The sequence below is a fragment of the Schistocerca gregaria genome, chromosome 8 (assembly GCF_023897955.1).
Source record: "Schistocerca gregaria isolate iqSchGreg1 chromosome 8, iqSchGreg1.2, whole genome shotgun sequence".
NCBI lineage: Eukaryota > Metazoa > Arthropoda > Insecta > Orthoptera > Acrididae > Schistocerca > Schistocerca gregaria.
This window is the reverse complement of record NC_064927.1, coordinates 424,085,222-424,104,472: the sequence shown is the minus strand read 5'-3', so window position 1 is coordinate 424,104,472 and position 19,251 is coordinate 424,085,222. Positions and strand designations below refer to the sequence as shown.

Genomic DNA, 19,251 nt, shown 5'->3' with positions numbered 1-19,251 from the left:
TGTTTAGAAGTCTCTTTACAGTAACTGTATACCATACAGAGTCCCCTCACCACCAAGAATTATTATACTAGTTACATATCTATTTAGTGCATGATTAACTAATCTTCTAAACCCAAGCCATACTTCTGCTACAAGCTTCTCTCCAGTGCTAAATATTTCAAGTTCCTTATTGAGATATAACACTAATGCTGGCTCTTTACCTACTTTTCTCAGCATGTACATCGTTCCATGTAATTTATTATTGCACCTTATCATAGACCTGAAGGGTACTTGCAGAATGATTCATATGAGATCAGCCAATTTCTTTTTACTCTTACACTAAACCAGAGTTGATAAAACTTATTAGTACCTGATGGAAAGAAAGATTACAATAAATATTTGTGTGAAAACAGTCTTTATCTACATTCCAAGTAAACTCTGTGTTTTCAGACCTGCAAGATATATCCTGATCCCTGTTCATGTTTTTTTGAGGCCATCACTAATTTTTCTGCTCCTGGAATGTGGTTACTACACATATTTAAGTAGAGAGTACTTAATGCCATTGATCAGTATTTACAGATTTCACTATTATTAGTACAATAGTCCTGTTAGACTAATAGCAGCAATAAATAATTTAATACTTTCTGTTTTTGTCCTTTCACACTTCGCACAACATTTTTTCATACTGCTTATGGATGGCAACAATCTGTTCTTGATGAAACTGATAACCATGTTCCAGAAACGTCCGATGGAAGTAGATGCAAAAAGCGACAAAGGCTATCATGAATGGCATCATAGCAATGGTACCAGCCCAGCATGCCGTTAGTGTGTAGTCCCAGAATTTCACCCAGTTCAGCAAAACAATCTGAAAAATTTAAACACAGGTAGGTTAACCTGCAAGCTTACCAAAGAATATAGTTAAAATATCTGATATCATTATGGTACAGACTAGTATACTGTCTGATCCTGTAACTTCAGTATACAACCTGTACATAGGTCATGGGAATGACTACACCTGTAATTATTGTTAACTTTGTGACATCCACAATTTCCGTGTAATTTCTATGTTATGCCAGGTTTCAAATGTAATTAGAGTTAAGAAAAATACTGATGTGATTCTTGAAGTTTTCTCAGTGTACTGAATGTTCAATGAGATTTCGGGTTTGCAGTCAGCTCATGTTGACTTCTTGTCACGATATTTCGGCTGGCAAGAAGTCAACGTGATCCAGCTGCAATCCCAAAATCTCATTGAACAAAAATACTGTTTATGACATAGTATTGTTATTTTGTATAAAATCATGATCTATGGAAGATTTCAAAAGACTTTATTTTTTGTAACCGACTTAAAAATATTCATCCCATTTCTACAAAAGTGCTGACTATAATAAATTTTCGCCTTTTGTCAAAGGCTTAAAGAGAATGTTTGTAGCAAGAAGCACCAAGTAATTAAAATGTATATTGACTCTATCTGTGCTAATGTTTGCAATACATAATTCTCCAAATTTCGATCTAAATCTGTTTCTATGTATAAATTCTGCTCACGAAAGATCTGAAATTATATTTTGTGTTAACGAATTCTATGTTTTAGCTGTCAAAGATTTAGAACTTTTAATTAAAATTTCAGTTTGGTATCATCTAAACGGTAATGTGAAATAAGCTGATTGTTGTATTTATTTATACTGCTGTGGCAGTGCCTGCCAAAGGAGAGTCCAATTCCAGCTATTTTTAAGGCAGGTACTTGTGTTAGTTGTTGCCAGGAGTGTGTAAAATAAATTTTTTTCTTTGTCTGGTGAAATTGGGAGCAGTAAAAGACAAGTAATATAATACAGTGTTTTGGTTCATTAAGTTTAGTAATATCCAGACAGAATTACACATCCCACAGATGAGTATACTTTCAAAATTGTTCAAACTTCTGTCTCTTGGTGATGTACATTGGCGACTGTTCCAATAAAATCAGAATATGTTTTTTTGAAATAATTATTTACAATGATTACAGTGCTTATTATTTCATGATTTTCAAATGGAAGATGTTATGATATACTGTGAATATGGCATAGCAATAAAACATAAGTTATGATTGCTGTTTAATCTGCACCATAAAGATGTTTAACTTATATTAATATGTGCAAAACATGTCAGGTATACAGACATGACAATTAATGGTGCAAGACATAATGGGAACAAAACTTTCATAGCAGTCCTAATATGATATTCCTTAGTGCTTTGAGAGGATGAGGCTGAAGTGAAGCTTGTTTTGTTTGGACGCAAAATTTAACTCTTTCTGAAACGTATTCCTAAAGCAGTTTGAGTTTTGTTCTTCCCAAAAAAGAAATGAGGATAAAATTGAATACAAGCAAGGATGAGGTTTGGATATCATAACTCATGGGAAGAGAGTGTCCCAGCAGTGTGAAGCTCAGAGAAGGAAATGTGGCACCAAGGTCGATGAGGTGAAGCGGTGATCAGTTGGTATCAGATGTCGTGTGTGACCTGACCAGCTGTGTTGTAGCTGGCCTGGAAAGAGGGCACAACTGGACTGTTTCTCACAGACGGGAAAGGTGTGGAGCTGTGTAGGTCCAAAACAATGAAGTTTTGAAGTCATGGCAGAGGACAGAGTTGGTGGCCTTCAAAGTGATGCAGTCTTCCTCCACATCAGAGGAAGGATGACAGTGCTCAGGAGTGTGACATGGTGTGTAGAGTCATTGCGCATGCAGGGGGATGTGTGGAGCACAAAGAGAATGTAATTATGTAGCTGAAAGGAGAGATCCTTGACTGAGAAAGAGGGGATGTCGATGTTAAAGAGTGGGACACAGAAGAAAAGAGAGACACTGGAAGCTGGAGACAAGCGCCAGTGGGGGAAGTATTAGAGAGAGGGATGTCATATGTGTTGCCTTGAGCACTCGGAACACATGAAGCACATGAATCACATGTGTAGCTGGTGCTGGGGAAGTCAGATAGTGAGAGTTCCATAGGGGAGGAGAAAAGTCATCAGCTGAAGGAGATGTTAAGGTATCCATGAAGGGGTGACCATCATCAAGCATACAAGTTGGCTTGGGTCTGTTTGATGGAGACAGTTTGTGGCTTATCATGTAAGAGGATATTGAAGGTGTGGGTGGCTCTACAGAGCACTTTGTAGGCACCAGAATAAGGCCCTTACAGTGCCGTTGCAGAGTATTATGTAGTCACAGTGCTCTAAGTTCTTATGAATAAAGGCATGTGGGGCAGTGTGGGTGTGCAAAGGCAGAGTGCAGATGCGAGTAATGTGTCTGTGGACATGCTCAACCAAAGTTGAGAGCTTGGCTGACAGGGGGAGGCTTGGAGTCTTTGACAAATTCAGTAGGCAGGATCAGTGGTTTGCTGTAAAGTACATTGGCCAGTGAAGCCTATAAGTACTCCTTAAATGAGGTGCGGGTTCTGAGCAGAACCCAAAGGGGGGGGGGGGGGGGGGGGAGGACCAGGAAGAGGAATGACACATTAGTGCTGCTTTAAGGGTGTGGTGGCAGTGTTCAACCACCCTGTTACTTTTGGGATGGTAAGCAGTTGTGCAAAATTTATTGGCACTGCACAAATTGCACAGCCTGCTGAAAAGGACTGATATGAACTTTTGCCCTTGATCAGTAGTAATACGAGAGGGGCAATCATAGTGAACAATCCAAGAGGTGACAGTATGCACAAGTGTGGGGTATCTACAGTGATGTGATGAAGCTTGCTGGAATAATTTTAATTCCCCTCCTCTTTTGCCATCTGCCTCCTTAAATGCGTTTTGTTACTTTTAACTAATTATCATTAACATGCGTGAATATAATCTACATTTCCATAAAAGAGGAAGATTGGCCCAAAGTTTTAAAGTAAATTACACCAGCTCCAATTTTGTTCTTATTTTTATGTATGTAATTGATTTTCTAAATTATTTTGACTATTCCTAGTTAGTATCTTTCAGTATAGGGTGAAATTGGTGACTGTTTTGTAACTTAAATTCTACTGCTGATGTATAAACAAATATAAATTCTATACTAATTATAAACATCTGGAAGATGAACTAATAGTATTCTTAATGTATGTATTTGGATCCATTTGAAAACATGTTAGCAAAAGCCAACCCTTCATTAATTCCAAAGTAATTAACAGTTTTGTCAAAAGTATTGTTTGTGTAACTATATTTGTTGATTTCATGATTTCAACAAATAATTCAGCCTAAACCTTGTAGTAAAAGAAACTGTTAAAAAGACTCAATTTTTTGATATATTCAGTTAATTTAATGAGTTAAGTTTTAATTGTGATTTCTGTAAATTTAACTTCAAACAATGTGTAGTTTCAGTACCGATTCTTGTGATGATATATAAGGGTCCTATTTTTGGTCATGAGGCAGTCAGTCCACGGCCGAGTTTCAGCTGAGTAACCTGTGCTGGTTAGAACTACAACAATGCTGCAAATTAACTGTGGAACAAGTGTTAAACAATTAGGCCATGTGTAAAAACAGTGACAGTGTCAGCTCCATACGTACCTGATTATTCTTCAAAAATTGTGAACTTTGTGGTTGGGTTTTACTACTCGTAGCTGTTCAACAGTAAACTATCATAGCAGTATGTGGAGTTTTGCAAGCTAACTAATAATGAGGCTTATTAAAGGTTAAACAATAGTGCACTGGCCATATAACTGTGTATTATTAGGGGGTTGTGAACAGTGAAATTAAAGTACTGTAAAGCGTAACTGTGCATAGGTCAGCTACATCATTTAAAGTAGTCAGTGTCAGAATTCATACAACCCATTTTTCAGCCAGTACATCGACACTGAGGACAACAAACGAAGAAATAAAAGCAGGTGGAACTGCCACAGTGTCTAGGAGAGGCACAGCCTCAACCCACCTGCTGATGCTGTTGATAATATATGGTATGTATTTTCAGCCATCTAAAAGGGGCAAAGGACCAACGAGGTTGTTATGACAATGTTGAAACCATCCTTTGGGGACGCTGAATTGGCCCAGTGAAGGTCAGATATACCATCCAACTTTATTATGGAGACATAGTAAGCATGCATTTTTCCAGGCACAACAGTCTGACTTAACCCCTGTCCAAATAAAAAGTTTGGTGACATGACGAGTAATGGCCTTAATGCCAGGATGAGTGAATCACGAATTGCTTAGAAGACTGCAGTGCAGTGAGACCAGATTGAGGGGGCATATGGTACCTGCAGAGGTATCACATAGCACAAGGCATGAAGAGCCAGGGAGGCGGTGTGGCTCAATAGCCAATGTGGTAGCATCATTTTGTGGTAAATGGCAGATATCCAGGTATCCAGATCATCTTGTTGTGGGTGTGCCAGTTCAACCAATTCCAAAAGTAAAGCGGTGGTGTGTACTTGTGACATGTAGTCTGTGATAACATTATTGGCTCCTTTGATATAATGGACTTCAGTTGTGCACTGGCAAATGAGGTCCATGTGATAAGTGCTCCAGGGTGGCAAGTCATTAGCATGATTACGGATGGCATCTGATAGTGGTTTGTGATGTGTGTAATTAGTTACAAATCAGCTTTCTATGTCTTCACGAAATTGGTGGACCACCTTTTATATCACAAATATTTCCTATGTAAAGCAGACCACTTTTGTAGTGAGGCAGAGAGATTCTTGGAGAAGAAACAAAGGGGCTGTGTTGAGCCACCAAGATGCTTTTGTAGGATGGTGCTGATCAAAGATTCACTCATCTTAGTAGTGATAGAAACATATGCATCAGTGAAGGTGTGAGTGAGCATGACAGCATTGGCCAGTGTGATTTTAAGCATGTCGAAAGCATGCCACATGTCATCCGACCATAGCACTTTGCAGGTGTCAGAAGTGTTTTTGCTTGCCAAGGCATCTGTCAGAGTGTACTGTAGGGATGAAGTGTGAGAAATATGATGCTGGAAAAGATAATCATTCCAAGGAAATGTCAGATGTTGCAAAATGTCTTGGTTAATGGCAAATCATGGATGAACATGACATGATTGGATGTAGGGCAAATGAAATTGGCAGAGACGGTTTGGCCCAGGAAACGTGTTCTTCAAGAGAAACAGATCAAGATTTGTTTAATACAAGTGAGTGAGAACAAAAGTATCAATATTCAAATAAGATGAATAGGTGATACTAACAGTTTTAGGTATATCACCATGGTGCATGGGGGTTTTGTGATAAGCCTTTTGATAGTCAGTATTGCTGAAAATCTGTGCACCATACAACTGTTGCACAAAATCCTGGATGTACAGTATTGGATAATTGTTGAGGATTCTCCAAGCATTGAGTTTGCAATAGTCCCCACATAAGCAGAAAGAACCATCTCTCTTTGTACTAGGTGCATAGCGGGCATAAATTACTGTCCAAAGGATGCACAGTTCCAGAATCTAAGAGGTCCTGGGCTGCAACTTTAGCATGGCATTGAGGCAGTGAGCCATACACTGGTTTGGGGAGCCCTCTGTAGTAACTATCCTATGGCAGGTGCTGTTAGTGATAGTACCTATGATGAGGGGAGCACATGTGTAACAATACTGGACGGTGGAGCTGGAACATATGAAACACTGGTAGTTTGATTGTCCCTGACCTGCAGAGTTTACAGTGAAGGCAAATATGGAGATCGATCAGGAACAAGTGAAGCAATGATGATGTCGTGTGCCCATAATGCAGTGAAGTCAGTGACAGTGGCGAGAGCAAGTGACAGGTTAACAGAGGCATCGGTGATCAGCTGATGCAGTTTGTTTTTGTCACAAGCTGGGCCACCAAGTTGTTGAATTCCATCATCAGACATGTGCAATTGGAGATAGTGGAGATGAGTGTGTTACAGTGAATGGGAGGAAAGGGGTGTGAGGCTGCAAGGTACATGAAATGTGGGAGCTTGATGTGTGATGAAGCAGTGTGGCTGACTAGAGGATTGGTAAGAGATCAAAATGTTTGAAAAAATTGATCTCGAGGTTGAGGCTGTTGATGTCTACTACGTGGAAGGTCCAGAGGAAGAGTAGGTCTGGTAAAAAAATGAAATGAGCACATGGCATCGTTGGCCGGGAGGCTCCATCCGGGGAAGTTCGGCCGCCAAGTGCAAGTCCTATTTCAGTCGACGCTGCATTGGGCGCCCAGTGATGAGGATGAAATGATGATGAGGACAACACAACACCCAGCCCCGAGCAGAGAAAATCTCCAACCTGGCCAGGAAATGAACCCGGGCCCGCTTGCATTGGAGGTGAGCACATTACCATCCAGCTAAGCAGGCGGACAGTAGGCCTGGTGTGTGCTGGAGATAGTCAGTTGAGCCATAGACAGCTATGTCAGAGTTGTTTGCTGTATGAAGTAACAGTGATGCAGGGAGAAGGCTTGAAGGAGCACACTGGCATGGGCCCTGGTGTCAATGATGAAGTTGAGAATGCTGGTCAAAAATTTAGAGCCTGCCGGCGGGTGGAGCCAGTGTGTTGGACAACTGAGCAGAGGAATGGCACCCTGTAGCATGGCGGTGAGTCATGGCACCTAGATGGATTCACAGCCAGTATTTGAGTACTCACATGGCAAATGACAAGACATTTTGGAGTTGCCAAAAGTTACATGATATTAACATAATGGGTATGCCGGATGCAGCATCTGCTGTGCATTACTTGAGCTGCAGGGTGTGCTGCACACTTGCTCAGCCACAGGAGAAGATTGGGAAGGAGCTGCTGATGGCGCAGGTAGTACCAGAGGTTGAGATCAGATGGCATAGTAGATAGCTGATGGAAGTGTGCACTGCAGGCATGACCTCTACCTGTTAGATGAGGAGGCACCTGGCAGGAGGAGTATTGCTAACCTTTGAATCCACATGAGAACTGCTGGAGGGAAGGAGCCGGTGATGCTGAATAATACAGTAGGCCTAGGCAGCAAGATGAAGTTTCTCTTTTAAAATAGCAGATTTGTGGGATAGGAGATGTAGTTGAAGAGTGGATGGTAGTTTAACCAGCCAAAGGGTCCATAGGGCGACACCAAGCAACTTGTCGGACACCACTTGGGCATGGAGATGACGCCACAATTGAGATTGAATCCCATCCTACAGTTGCATGTCATGTATAATGTAGTGAACTGCTTCAGCAGGAAGGTGTGACAGGCACTTGATAATGCTACACTGGGCTGTTGCATATTTATGTTATGATGGGGGATTCAGCATCAGGTCGCTAAGCAGGTCTGGCTCATTGTGTAAGTGGCTAACAGAGCATATGAAGCATGGATCATCACTCAGAATTCCATGGACATTCAAATAGTTATGTTATGATGGGGGATTCAGCATCAGGTCGCTAAGCAGGTCTGGCTCATTGTGTAAGTGGCTAACAGAGCGTATGAAGCATGGATCGTCACTCAGAATTCCATGGACATTCAACAGGTGATGAATCAAGTCAAATCACATTTTGGGTTTCTCTTTCTGCAGGCAAGATAGCTTAGGAAAATTTCTGACAGGCACCTGCTGCAGCTTCGCAGGAAGAGACGATGGCAGCATGGAGACCATGGTAGCTCCATAGACCAAGGAAGTGGTGGATTGCTTGGATCTGCATGGAGAGGACACAGATACACTGTCCACACAAGGCACATGGTGCAATTGGTGCAGATGAGCACACCATCATCATGGACGATGTGACCGTGGTCACAAATGAGCAAACCGTAATGTTGGTGGTACAGGGACCACACAAAAGTACATGTCTGGTTATAGTGGAAGAGGGGAGTAACTCCACATTATGTACATACATCTGGTGTGGTGGCAGTGGGAAAGGGGAAGACACATCTTTCTTGATTTGGCATGGAATGAAGTCGGGATATTTTGTGGAAGTGCACATGTTGGCCTGTGTGCGGTTCCTGTGTTTGGTGGCAGCAACCTGGAGAGGCTAGAGTTCACATTTGCAGACAGATGGAAGCTGGTAGCTACAAACAAGTGTGGAATTTGTATAGGCTGAATGGCAAAAGTGTCACAAAAAAAAGAAAAAAAAACTTGTCTCTGTGCCCATGCTGGAGTCCAAGTCACAAAAATGTTTCCAGTCCATTATGCAGGCTTTGGCACTATGACATAAATGTGCTACATGAATACCAGTATGGTAATTCCTGTTCCCATAGCGAATTAACGAAGAAAGGAGATGATCTACACAAAAGCAAACATTTGGAGAAAGCACTTTCATTGAATTTAGCACAATACAAAAAGAGGCATAACACACACAATGACAGCTGAAATGAGACTGGGTCAAAGATAATCATGAAGTCCTTCACAGTAGTTTTTGTTACAATCAGTCTTTACATGTTCAATGTTAGTGGTCACCACAAGGTTCTCTAAATTTACTCAACATGGTTTTATGAGAACTAGGTAAGCTCTTTTTGAAGGATTTCTGTTTAAGATTCGTGAGCATATTTTTATATGGATTGTACTGACTTATGATGTTCTTAGCAGTGCCTCTCTGAATTCGTTCAGTGTCTGTCACGCTTACAGATAAGAACTCCAAATGCTCAAAAAATACTCAAGAATTGGCCACGCTAGCAACTTGTTCGTGATTTCCTTAACAGCCACATTGCATTTTCCTAGGACCATTCAAACAGATCCAAGTCTTACATTCACCCACCCAAATACTTTTATTATGTGATCTTCCCATTTCAAATAGCTTGTTAGTAATAGTTATGTGATGTTCTGTGCTCAAGATGTTTACTACCAATCTTGTAGTCAGGTATTGTTGGGATCTTCATCTTTGTTATAGGCATGTCCACTTTTTTAAAAAATCTGCCATTCATTAAACCAAGAGGAAATTTTGTCCAAGCATCTCTGTTATTCCATATGATTGTCATATGATGATACATTTCTGTACACAACTGCACCACCAACAATCAATCTTATAATGCTGCTGATCCTTTGTGACAATCATTTATCTGTATTGAAAGCATTAGAAATCCTGTTACACTTCTTTCCAACACATGCAATGTTACTTTCATTTCTGTGGAACAATCACCATCCACTATAACATACTGGGTCCTATTAATCAGATATTTCTCAAGCCAATCGCATGCTTGTGAAGACACTCCATATGGCCATATCTCGGTTAGTAGTTGAAATGTGGTACAGTGGTGAATACCTTTTGGAAATCTAGGAATATGATTAAAATGGAGTCAACATGTAGATAAACTAATCAATAAGCTCAGTTCACCATGTTGTGCCCTGAGAAGGATCTCTCATTGAGTTGACCTAAGGCAAAGATTAGGTTCCCCCACCCACCCTCTGCCCTCTGGGAGTATGGAGCTCTGTGGGAGGAGGTAATCAGGATTGGGAGACACAACACTGTGATTCTCTTCATGTCTGTCCATGTGGCGAGCTGCACCATGGCTGACTGCAGTGCAGGGCATGGCTGGATCATTTCTCAGCAAGTTAGGAAAGAGAGCACAATGATGTTGGCTTCACCTTGTTGAATGTAGTCAGTTTTGGCTGACTATGTTACCTGCACTACTGAAGAAAGAGTACATATGGACAGTCTATTGAGTGACTTTGTTCATGATTGTAAATGCCTGCATACCATGAAGATGCAGTGGGACAGGCTGCTATAAATGCAAATTATGGAATGTTCTCCAACACTGTCATGCCCACAGTGCCACATACAAATCTGATCAACCAGTTTATACCAGTTCACATGGTCCAACAGGTTGTACAGTTTGTGGACATCCTCACAGGATTTACAACTGTGCCACATCCAGGAATTGAGAGCTCATCCATTGTGCCTCTCCAAACACCGATGAGGCAACCAGCACCATCATATACCAGTGACAAGTCTGTACGCCTTAGCGCACATTTCAAGTTACAGCCATCCCGTCCTTACCAACTGGCAGTGTCATTTGCAATCACTGAGTGCATACTTGCCAATCACAGCATTTCTGATGACAGTGAAATATTCAATGGATTCCTGTGTTACCTAGGTGAACATGTACTCGTAGATGTTATCAGTGACACCATTCTGGTATACCTAGACAACAATGGATATGACACTGTAAAATCAGCATTACTCCAACTTCGTGGCATCAATTAAAACAAGTCATATAAGACAAACATCTGGGAACCAGGCCACCTTCACAACTTTGATGCTGGCTGTGTATGCTTTTGGACACAAATCTCGTGCCCGATCACACACTTCAGACTCTGTGGATCAACAAACTACCACCCCAAGTGTTACTAGTAATGATTTTGCATGAGCCTGAATTATTTAAGCAGAAATTAATGTCAGCAGATGGAACTGGTACAATATTGCAACATAGACAATGTACCAGTGTTGCCAATAACACTGCTGTGCACTGGGACACACAGCAGCTAGTCCGCACCAAGCAGTTGAAACCGACCTGACAACTCATGGACACCAAGTGTCATGTCAACCCCATCCCACAGAATGGTGATTTCCAGACAATCAAAACAAACACCCACACACTCAGCACAATACCCCTACCAAGACACAATGCCAGGGCCATTACTGATACGCATCCTTACAGGCATAAAGTTCTGAGCACACTACTTTCCTCCCAACATATTCCACTCATGGCTGCTGCCACATCAGTCAGAGTATCATATCTCCTCTGCTGCCACTTTTCTGGTGAAGTCCCCACATTTCTGTTTTTGATCATTTTGATTCAGTACTTCATCATTAGTTAGCTGTTAAGTAATTGTCAAAAAACTGCATTAACTGAAATCTAAAAAGTGGTTGGTCATCTTGGTTATTTTGATTTATTGTAAATATCTGTATATTCAAGAGATGAACTGCAAAGAAGGCATCTTATGAGGCACTGACTTCAGTTACATTACAAAAGTGCTATCAAGTCAGCAGAAAATTTGAGCACTTGAGTTGAAAAACCATCATAGCATAATAATCATCACTTTTCACTTACTTAATGATTTTCGTAAAGTCTTAAAGTGGAGAGCAGCTGCGAAGGCAGGTGAGGGTTGGATGTGCAGAAGCATTCGGATGTGTACCACATGACTCACAGCCAGTCGCATGCCAGTGACATTCTTGACTTCATTCTGTGCAGGTTGTGTTGCGTTTGGAAGTTCTAACTGTTTATTTCAGTCATTGTGTTCCATGCTGAGTGCTGACTGCCTTCATAGTGTTTATTGTGAGTGATGGTAAGCAATCACACCATGTGCTACACAAACAGGAAAGAGGAATAGTGTTCCGTGTGTACTTTAAGAGACAATCTTCCACTGAATCCACGCCGGCACAAGGCACGGGTCATGCCGTTGCATAATGCCAGGAGCAGACAGCTGAAGCCTGTGGTATTGATTTAAGGACCATTCAGAGAATATCCAGTGAAGCTAAGATGTCTATCCAAGCCTGGGGCTCAGCTGGTTTCAAATCACCAGGGAAGCAACACAACCACAAAAAACAAGTGGCTGAGCAAGACAATTTTGTGAAAAATGTTTTGCAGCACATAGTGTTCAGCATGTATGCTGAAGGCAAGTATCCAACAGCTGAAAATTTTAACGGAAGCAAATGGATCATGTTGAGGATACTGAAAGACATGGGGTTTAGGTACCATAAAACTAACAGTGATTGTTGAACAAAGCAATATTGTAGCTGCAAGGACTGCATTTTTGAGAACAATGCAGGAGATCAGAGAAGCTGGCACATCTCATATTTATTACTTAGATGAAAATTTTGTTAATCAGAACCACAAAAGGACTGTGTGCTCGAAAATGAGTTATGGGTACAGTGGATTAAAAGTTCTTGTTGGTTAGGGTAACAGAATTATAGTGCTTCATATCAGATCAGCAGATACAGGCTTTATTCCCCAGGGTAAGCTGACTTTCAAGGCATCTAAAGCTAAGAATTCTGAAGATTACCACTCTGAAATGACAAACAGCATCTTCAAAAGATGGTTTACACAACAATTTTTGCCACATTTTCCTGTATTTTCAGTTATAGTCATGGACAATGCTAGTCATGGATAATGCAAGCATTCACTCAGTATGAGTGAACAAAACTGCATATATGTACTCCACTTGTGGTAAAATAGTCCCCCATTCGGATCTCCGGGCGGGGACTATTCAAGAGGACGTCGTTATCAGGATAAAGAAAACTGGCATTCTACGGATTGGAGTGTGGAATGTCAGATCCCTTAATCGGGCAGGTAGGTTAGAAAATTTAAAAGGGAAATGGATAGGTTAAAGTTAGATATAGTGGGAATTAGTGAAGTTCAGTGGCAGGAGGAACAAGACTTTTTGTCAGGCAAATACAGGATTATAAATACAAAATCAAATAGGGGTAATGCAGGAGTAGGTTTAATAATGAATAAAAAAATAGGAATGTGGGTAACCTACTACAAACAGCATAGTGAATGCATTATTGTGGCCAAGATAGACATGAAGCCCATGCCCACTACAGTAGCACAAGTTTATATGCCGACTGGCTCTGCAGATGATGAAGAAATTGAAGAAATGTATGATGAGATAAAAGAAATTATTCAGATAGTGAAGGGAGATGACAATTTAAAATTGTCATGGATGACTGGAATTCGAGTGTAGGAAAAGGGAGAGAAGGAAACATAGTAGGTGAATATGGATTGGGGCTACGAAATGAAAGAGGAAGCCGTCTGTTAGAATTTTGCATAGAGCATGACTTAATCATAGCTACCACTTGGCTCAAGAATCATAAAAGAAGGCTATATACATGGAAGAATCCTGGAGATACTAAAAGGTATCAGATAGATTATATAATGGTAAGACAGAGATTTAGGAATCAGGTTTTAAATTGTAGGACATTTCCAGGGGCAGATGTGGACTCTGATCACAATCTATTGGTTATGAACTGTAGATTAAAATTGAAGAAACTGCAAAAAGGTGGGAATTTGAGGAGATGGGACCTGGATAAACTGAAAGAATCAGATGTTGTAGAGAGTTTCAGGAAGAGCATAAAGGAACAATTGACAAGAATGAGGGAAAGAAATACAGTAGAAGAAGAATGGATAGCTTTGAGGGATGAAATGGTGAAGGCAGGAGAGGATCAAGTAGGTAAAAAGACGAGGGCTAGTAGAAATCCTTGGGTGACAGAAGAAATACTGAATTTAATTGATGAAAGGAGAAAATATAAAAATGCAGTAAATGACACAGGCAAAAAGCAATACAAACGTCGCAAAAATAAGATCAACAGGAAGTGCAAAATGGCTAAGCAGAGATGGCTAGAGGACAAATGTAAGGATGTAGAGGTTTACCTCACTAGGGGTAAGATAGATACTGCCTACAGGAAAATTAAAGAGACCTTTGGAGAAAAGAGAGCCACTTTCATGAATATCAAGAGCTCAGATAAAAAACCCAGTTCTATGCAAAGAGGGGAAAGCAGAAAGGTGGAAGGAGTATATAGAGGGTCTATACAAGGGCAATTTACTTGAGGACAATATTATGGAAATGGAAGAGGATGTAGATGAAGATGAAATGGGAGATATGATACTGCGTGAAGAGTTTGACAGAGCACTGAAAGACTCGAGTCAAAACAAAGCCCCGGGAGTAGACAACATTCCATTAGAACTACTGACGGCCTTGGGAGAGCCAGTCCTGACAAAACTGTACCATCTGGTGAGCAAGAATTGTGAATTGTGAATTGTGTTTTATTCATCTCATGACGTACATTTGCAATCCATTTGGTTTGCGTACAGGAGACATGTCAAAAATTTATAAAACAATTACAATGATTTTTACATTAATTAATGATAGCACTATAATAAATAACAACACTATAAGGATATTTCTTGGAACATGTAACACATTGTACCCAGCTCAAATTTCCAGATTGTCCTGCATGAATTCATCCACTGAGTAATAACACTTCATTGTCAGTACCTCATATAGCTTTCTTTTAAGTGAACCTAAATTCATCTGCATCAACTTGTTCCCTTTTAATTTATTAAAAATTTTCATTCCCATGTATTGAGGTCCCTGCAAACAGTCTGAGGCGGTGGGTGGGGAGCATAAAATTTTCTTTGTTTCTGGTATCATGTGAATGGACAAAATGGTTTCCCTCAAATAAGTCGCGTCTGGAGTACAAAAATATAATAATCTCATATATGTATAAGGATGGCAGAGTTAATATTTTGAGTTTCCTAAATAATGGTCGACATGGTTCTTTGTGATTGGCAGTGCACATATTTCGTATGATTTTTTTCTGTATTTTTAGTATCCGCACTATGTTTGTCGAGTTACCCCAAAAAACAATACCATACCTAATAATGGATTCAAAGTAGCTTGTATATGCTACTTTCCGCGTGTCAATGTCCGTTGCAGTTGATAATATTTGCATTGCAAATGCAAAGCTGCTCAATTTGTTTGCAAGGTATTCAATGTGTGCCTGCCACCTCAAATTTTCATCTACTTTTAGACCTAAGAATTTGACTGAGTCAACTTCTTCTATAACTTGGTTGTTGTGTACAATCTTAATTTGCTCACATTTTGACTGTTTGGTTTTGAACTGCATCACGTGAGTCTTAGATATGTTTAGATTCAGCCCATTTAGCTGAAACCAAGTTTCTAAGGTACTGAGGGTACTGATCACAGATTTGAGAATTTTTTCTGAATCCTGATCTTCAACTAAGACAGAAGTATCATCTGCGAACAGAACTGATGGGGAGCTGATATTTAATGGTAAGTCATTAACATAAAAGAGAAATAGGACTGGGCCTAATATGGAGCCTTGTGGAACACCCTGAGTAATGATGTATGAGACAGGTGAAATACCCTCAGACTTCAAGAAGAATGTAATAATTCCAATCCCAAAGAAAGCAGGTGTTGACAATTATTTACAGACAAATGGAAAAACTGGTAGAAGCAGACCTTGGGGAAGATCAGTTTGGATTCAGTAGAAATGTTGGAACACGTGAGCCAATACTGACCTTACGACTTATCTTAGAAAATAGATCAAGGAAAGGCAAACCTATGTTTCTAGCATTTGTAGACTTAGAGAAAGCTTTTGACAATGTTGACTGGAATACTCTCCTTCAAATTATAAAAGTGGCAGGGGTAAAATACAGGGAGCGAAAGGCTATTTACAATTTCTACAGAAACCAGATGGCAGTTATAAGAGTCAAGGGGCATGAAAGGGAAGCAGTGGTTGGGAAGGGAGTGAGACAGGTTTGTAGCCTCTCCCCGATGTTATTCAATCTGTATATTGAGCAAGCAACAAAAAATAAATAAATAAATAAATAAATAAATAAATAAAAATAAAAAAATAAAAAAATAAAAAATAAAATAAAATAAAATAAAAAAAAGTTCGGAGAAGGAATTAAAATCCAGGGAGAAGAAATAAAAACTTTGAGGTTCACCGATGACATTGTAATTCTGTCAGTGACAGCAAAGAACTTGGAAGAGCAGTTGAACGGAATGGACAGTGTCTTGAAAGGAGGATATAAGATGAACATCAATAAAAGCAAAACAAGGATAATGGAATGTGGTCAAATTAAGTTGGGTGATGTTGAGGGAATTAGATTAGGAAATGAAACACTTAAAGTAGTAAAGAGTTTTGCTATTTTTGGGAGCAAAATAACTGATGATGGTCAAAGTAGAGAGGATATAAAATGTAGACTGGCCATGGCAAGGAAAGCGTTTCTGAAGAAGAGAAATTTGTTAACGTCGAGTATAGATTTAAGTGTCAGGAAGTCTTTTCTGAAAGTATTTGTATGGAGTGTAGCTATGTATGGAAGTGAAACTTGGACGATAAATAGTTTGCGCAAGAAGAGAACTGAAGCTTTCAAAATGTGGTGCTACAAAAGAATGTTGAAGATTAGGTGGGTTGATCACGTAGCTAATGAGGAGGTATTGAATAAGATTGGGGAGAAGAGAAGTTTGTGGCACAACTTGACTAGAAGAAGGGATCGGCTGGTAGGACATGTCCTGAGGCATCAAGGGATCACAAATGTAGTATTGGAGGGCAGCATGGAGAGTAAAAATCATAGAGGGAGACCAAGAGATGAATACACTAAGCAGATTCAGAAGGATGTAGATTGCAGTAGGTACTGGGAGATGAAGGAGCTTGCACAGGATAGATTAGCATGGAGAGCTGCATCAAACCAGTCTCAGGACTGAAGACCACAACAACAACAACAACAACATGAACTCCAAAAAGACAGACATTACTGCATGGCTGTCATCTAATGGAATACCTCATAACTCGTCGCATACCAGAGCACTATTGCTGGTTCTTGACAATCAACAAAAGCCTGCATACAGAGTTTAAGAGATAGACGAAACTGCAAAGCAGTATAGACATCGTGTCATTAGATTACCCCCATACCATTGCCATTAAAACCCAATTGAGCTGGTATGGGCTCAGATGAAAGCATATCTTGTGGAACAGAACAATACATTCAAAATTGCAGGTGGTGAGAGACTTACACATGAGGCAATAGACTGCATCTCAATATCTGCATGGGCAACTTGCGTAAGACATACAGAAAAACTGCAAGATGAAAGTTACAACAGGGAAACTGGCAGGGACATGGTTATGAAACCATTTGTCATAAATTTTGTTGAGACTGACTCATCTATGTTGGACAGCGAAGATGATGGAGTGGATTTCTTGCTCTGAAGTATGTAAGCACCAATTACTGCTACTTATGTATGACTTTGTGTGACTGTGCCTGCAGCAGCATAAAAAATTATTAGTAGCTCAAGTTTCATCTCTGACCTCGTAACAAAGCTGTTTTCTTCATAAAACATATTTCGTTCAAATGAGTACACACACTATAATGCCGTAGCTGGTTGCACAATGAAAGAAAATTAGCTTTTAGCAACACATGTAATGATCTATTTCTGATATCCTTATGGTCACAAATTATTAAAACTTGAAAATGATTTAAATGTAAATGTATTTGATCACTGTGGGTGCCTAATGTAAGCAATGCAAAAATTCGTTTGATTAACAAAACAAATCCTTGGCATTCAAAGATGGATCATTAAACACTGACAGTATTTAAAGAAATATGTTTACTGACAAAATAGTGTGTGTATCATCTTGAGATTAAAGCTCTTCCATCTCTGTTTGCTTTACAAATAAACTGCACTTTTGGAAACACGATTGTTTCTTTTTGTGCTATCCCTCAGAGACATTTCGTTGAGGTTCCAGCATCGCCGCTGGGCTTTCCTTTGCTTTCTGTCATACAATAGGAAAAATATTTGTTATTACTTACATATATGTAAATTAGTGTTCCTAAGAATGTTTTTACAAATCTGAAAACAGCATAAAGTTTTGCATATATACCTTGTTACCACATGTAATGGTTTTCCTGTTGTTGTTTTTTTTATGTTTTTCTTTACAGGTGTTCTACTTTCACAGTCTGTCATCTTCAACCATATAGAACTTAATGTAGAGAAATTATTTATTTCGATATTTTGTATGATTGGGAATGTTGTGATTGAGTTCAGAATTAATTAATTCTATGTGGAAGGCTGTGTGTGTGGTTGCACATAAGGATTCTTGTTACTAAGAATGCGGTTCTTAAAGTTCACTGTGGAATGATGTTTATGCTAGCATGCCATCAGCTGTCTCAGAGCGTGACCTGATGGAAGGAAATTGGCAGCATCACAATGTATCTTCCCTCTCTCTCTGTGCAGAATGTAACCCTCACCCACCTTCGTAGCTTCTCTCCACTCTAAGAGTGGAGATGGCAAAACTGATGCGTGATGAAGAAGTACACAACACCGTTGTTAGTAAATCTAGTGGATCTGCTTTTGGGAATCAGTTTCCAGCCCCTATGTTTTCTACCATTGTTGGGAAGAATTCACTGAATTTCATAGCCAGTAATTTTAATCTAACATCATCTGCCATGGAAATACTGTTATCAGGTAGTCCAACATAATTTACCGTACTGAACTTATTCACTTCACTCCTAATAATACTGTCGGTCACCTTTACTTTGCACTTGAAACTGTTTGTTTCTCGTGTATAATGTGTCATTTGTTTTTTCCTTAACATACTATTGTTCCTGATCCACCGTGAAGATGTATTGGTTTCAGTATGCTGTAAGAATGAATCAGAAAAGAGTTAAATTCTTCATCTTTCGTATGGAAACTGATTTATTTGTGGCCTTCCACATTCACATCTTCATCTGCATCTACATCTACATCTACACCTGCACCTACACAGTGGCAGCTGCTGTGTAAGAGCACAAGAGCACATGAACACCCTAACTTTCAACACCTTACACGTTTTTTTGGTTATTTTTCTTTGAATGCCGTTATATCTAATGTAGATGCAGTAATCTGAAATACACAGGGCTAAATCTACTGCACTATGCTACATTGCT

The 19,251-nt window shown here is 39.8% G+C and overlaps 1 protein-coding gene across 1 annotated transcript in view; it reads right to left on the bottom strand.

The window, feature by feature from the left end:
* Window positions 1-217: 217 nt before the first annotated feature.
* LOC126284222 (calcium release-activated calcium channel protein 1-like) overlaps window positions 218-19,251 on the bottom strand; it is a 153,337-nt gene continuing 134,303 nt past the window's right edge. The window contains exon 4 of the mRNA XM_049982995.1: window positions 218-844. Coding sequence (XP_049838952.1) covers window positions 638-844 — 207 coding nt within the window. The 3' untranslated portion in view covers window positions 218-637. The remainder of the gene's footprint in view (window positions 845-19,251) is intronic.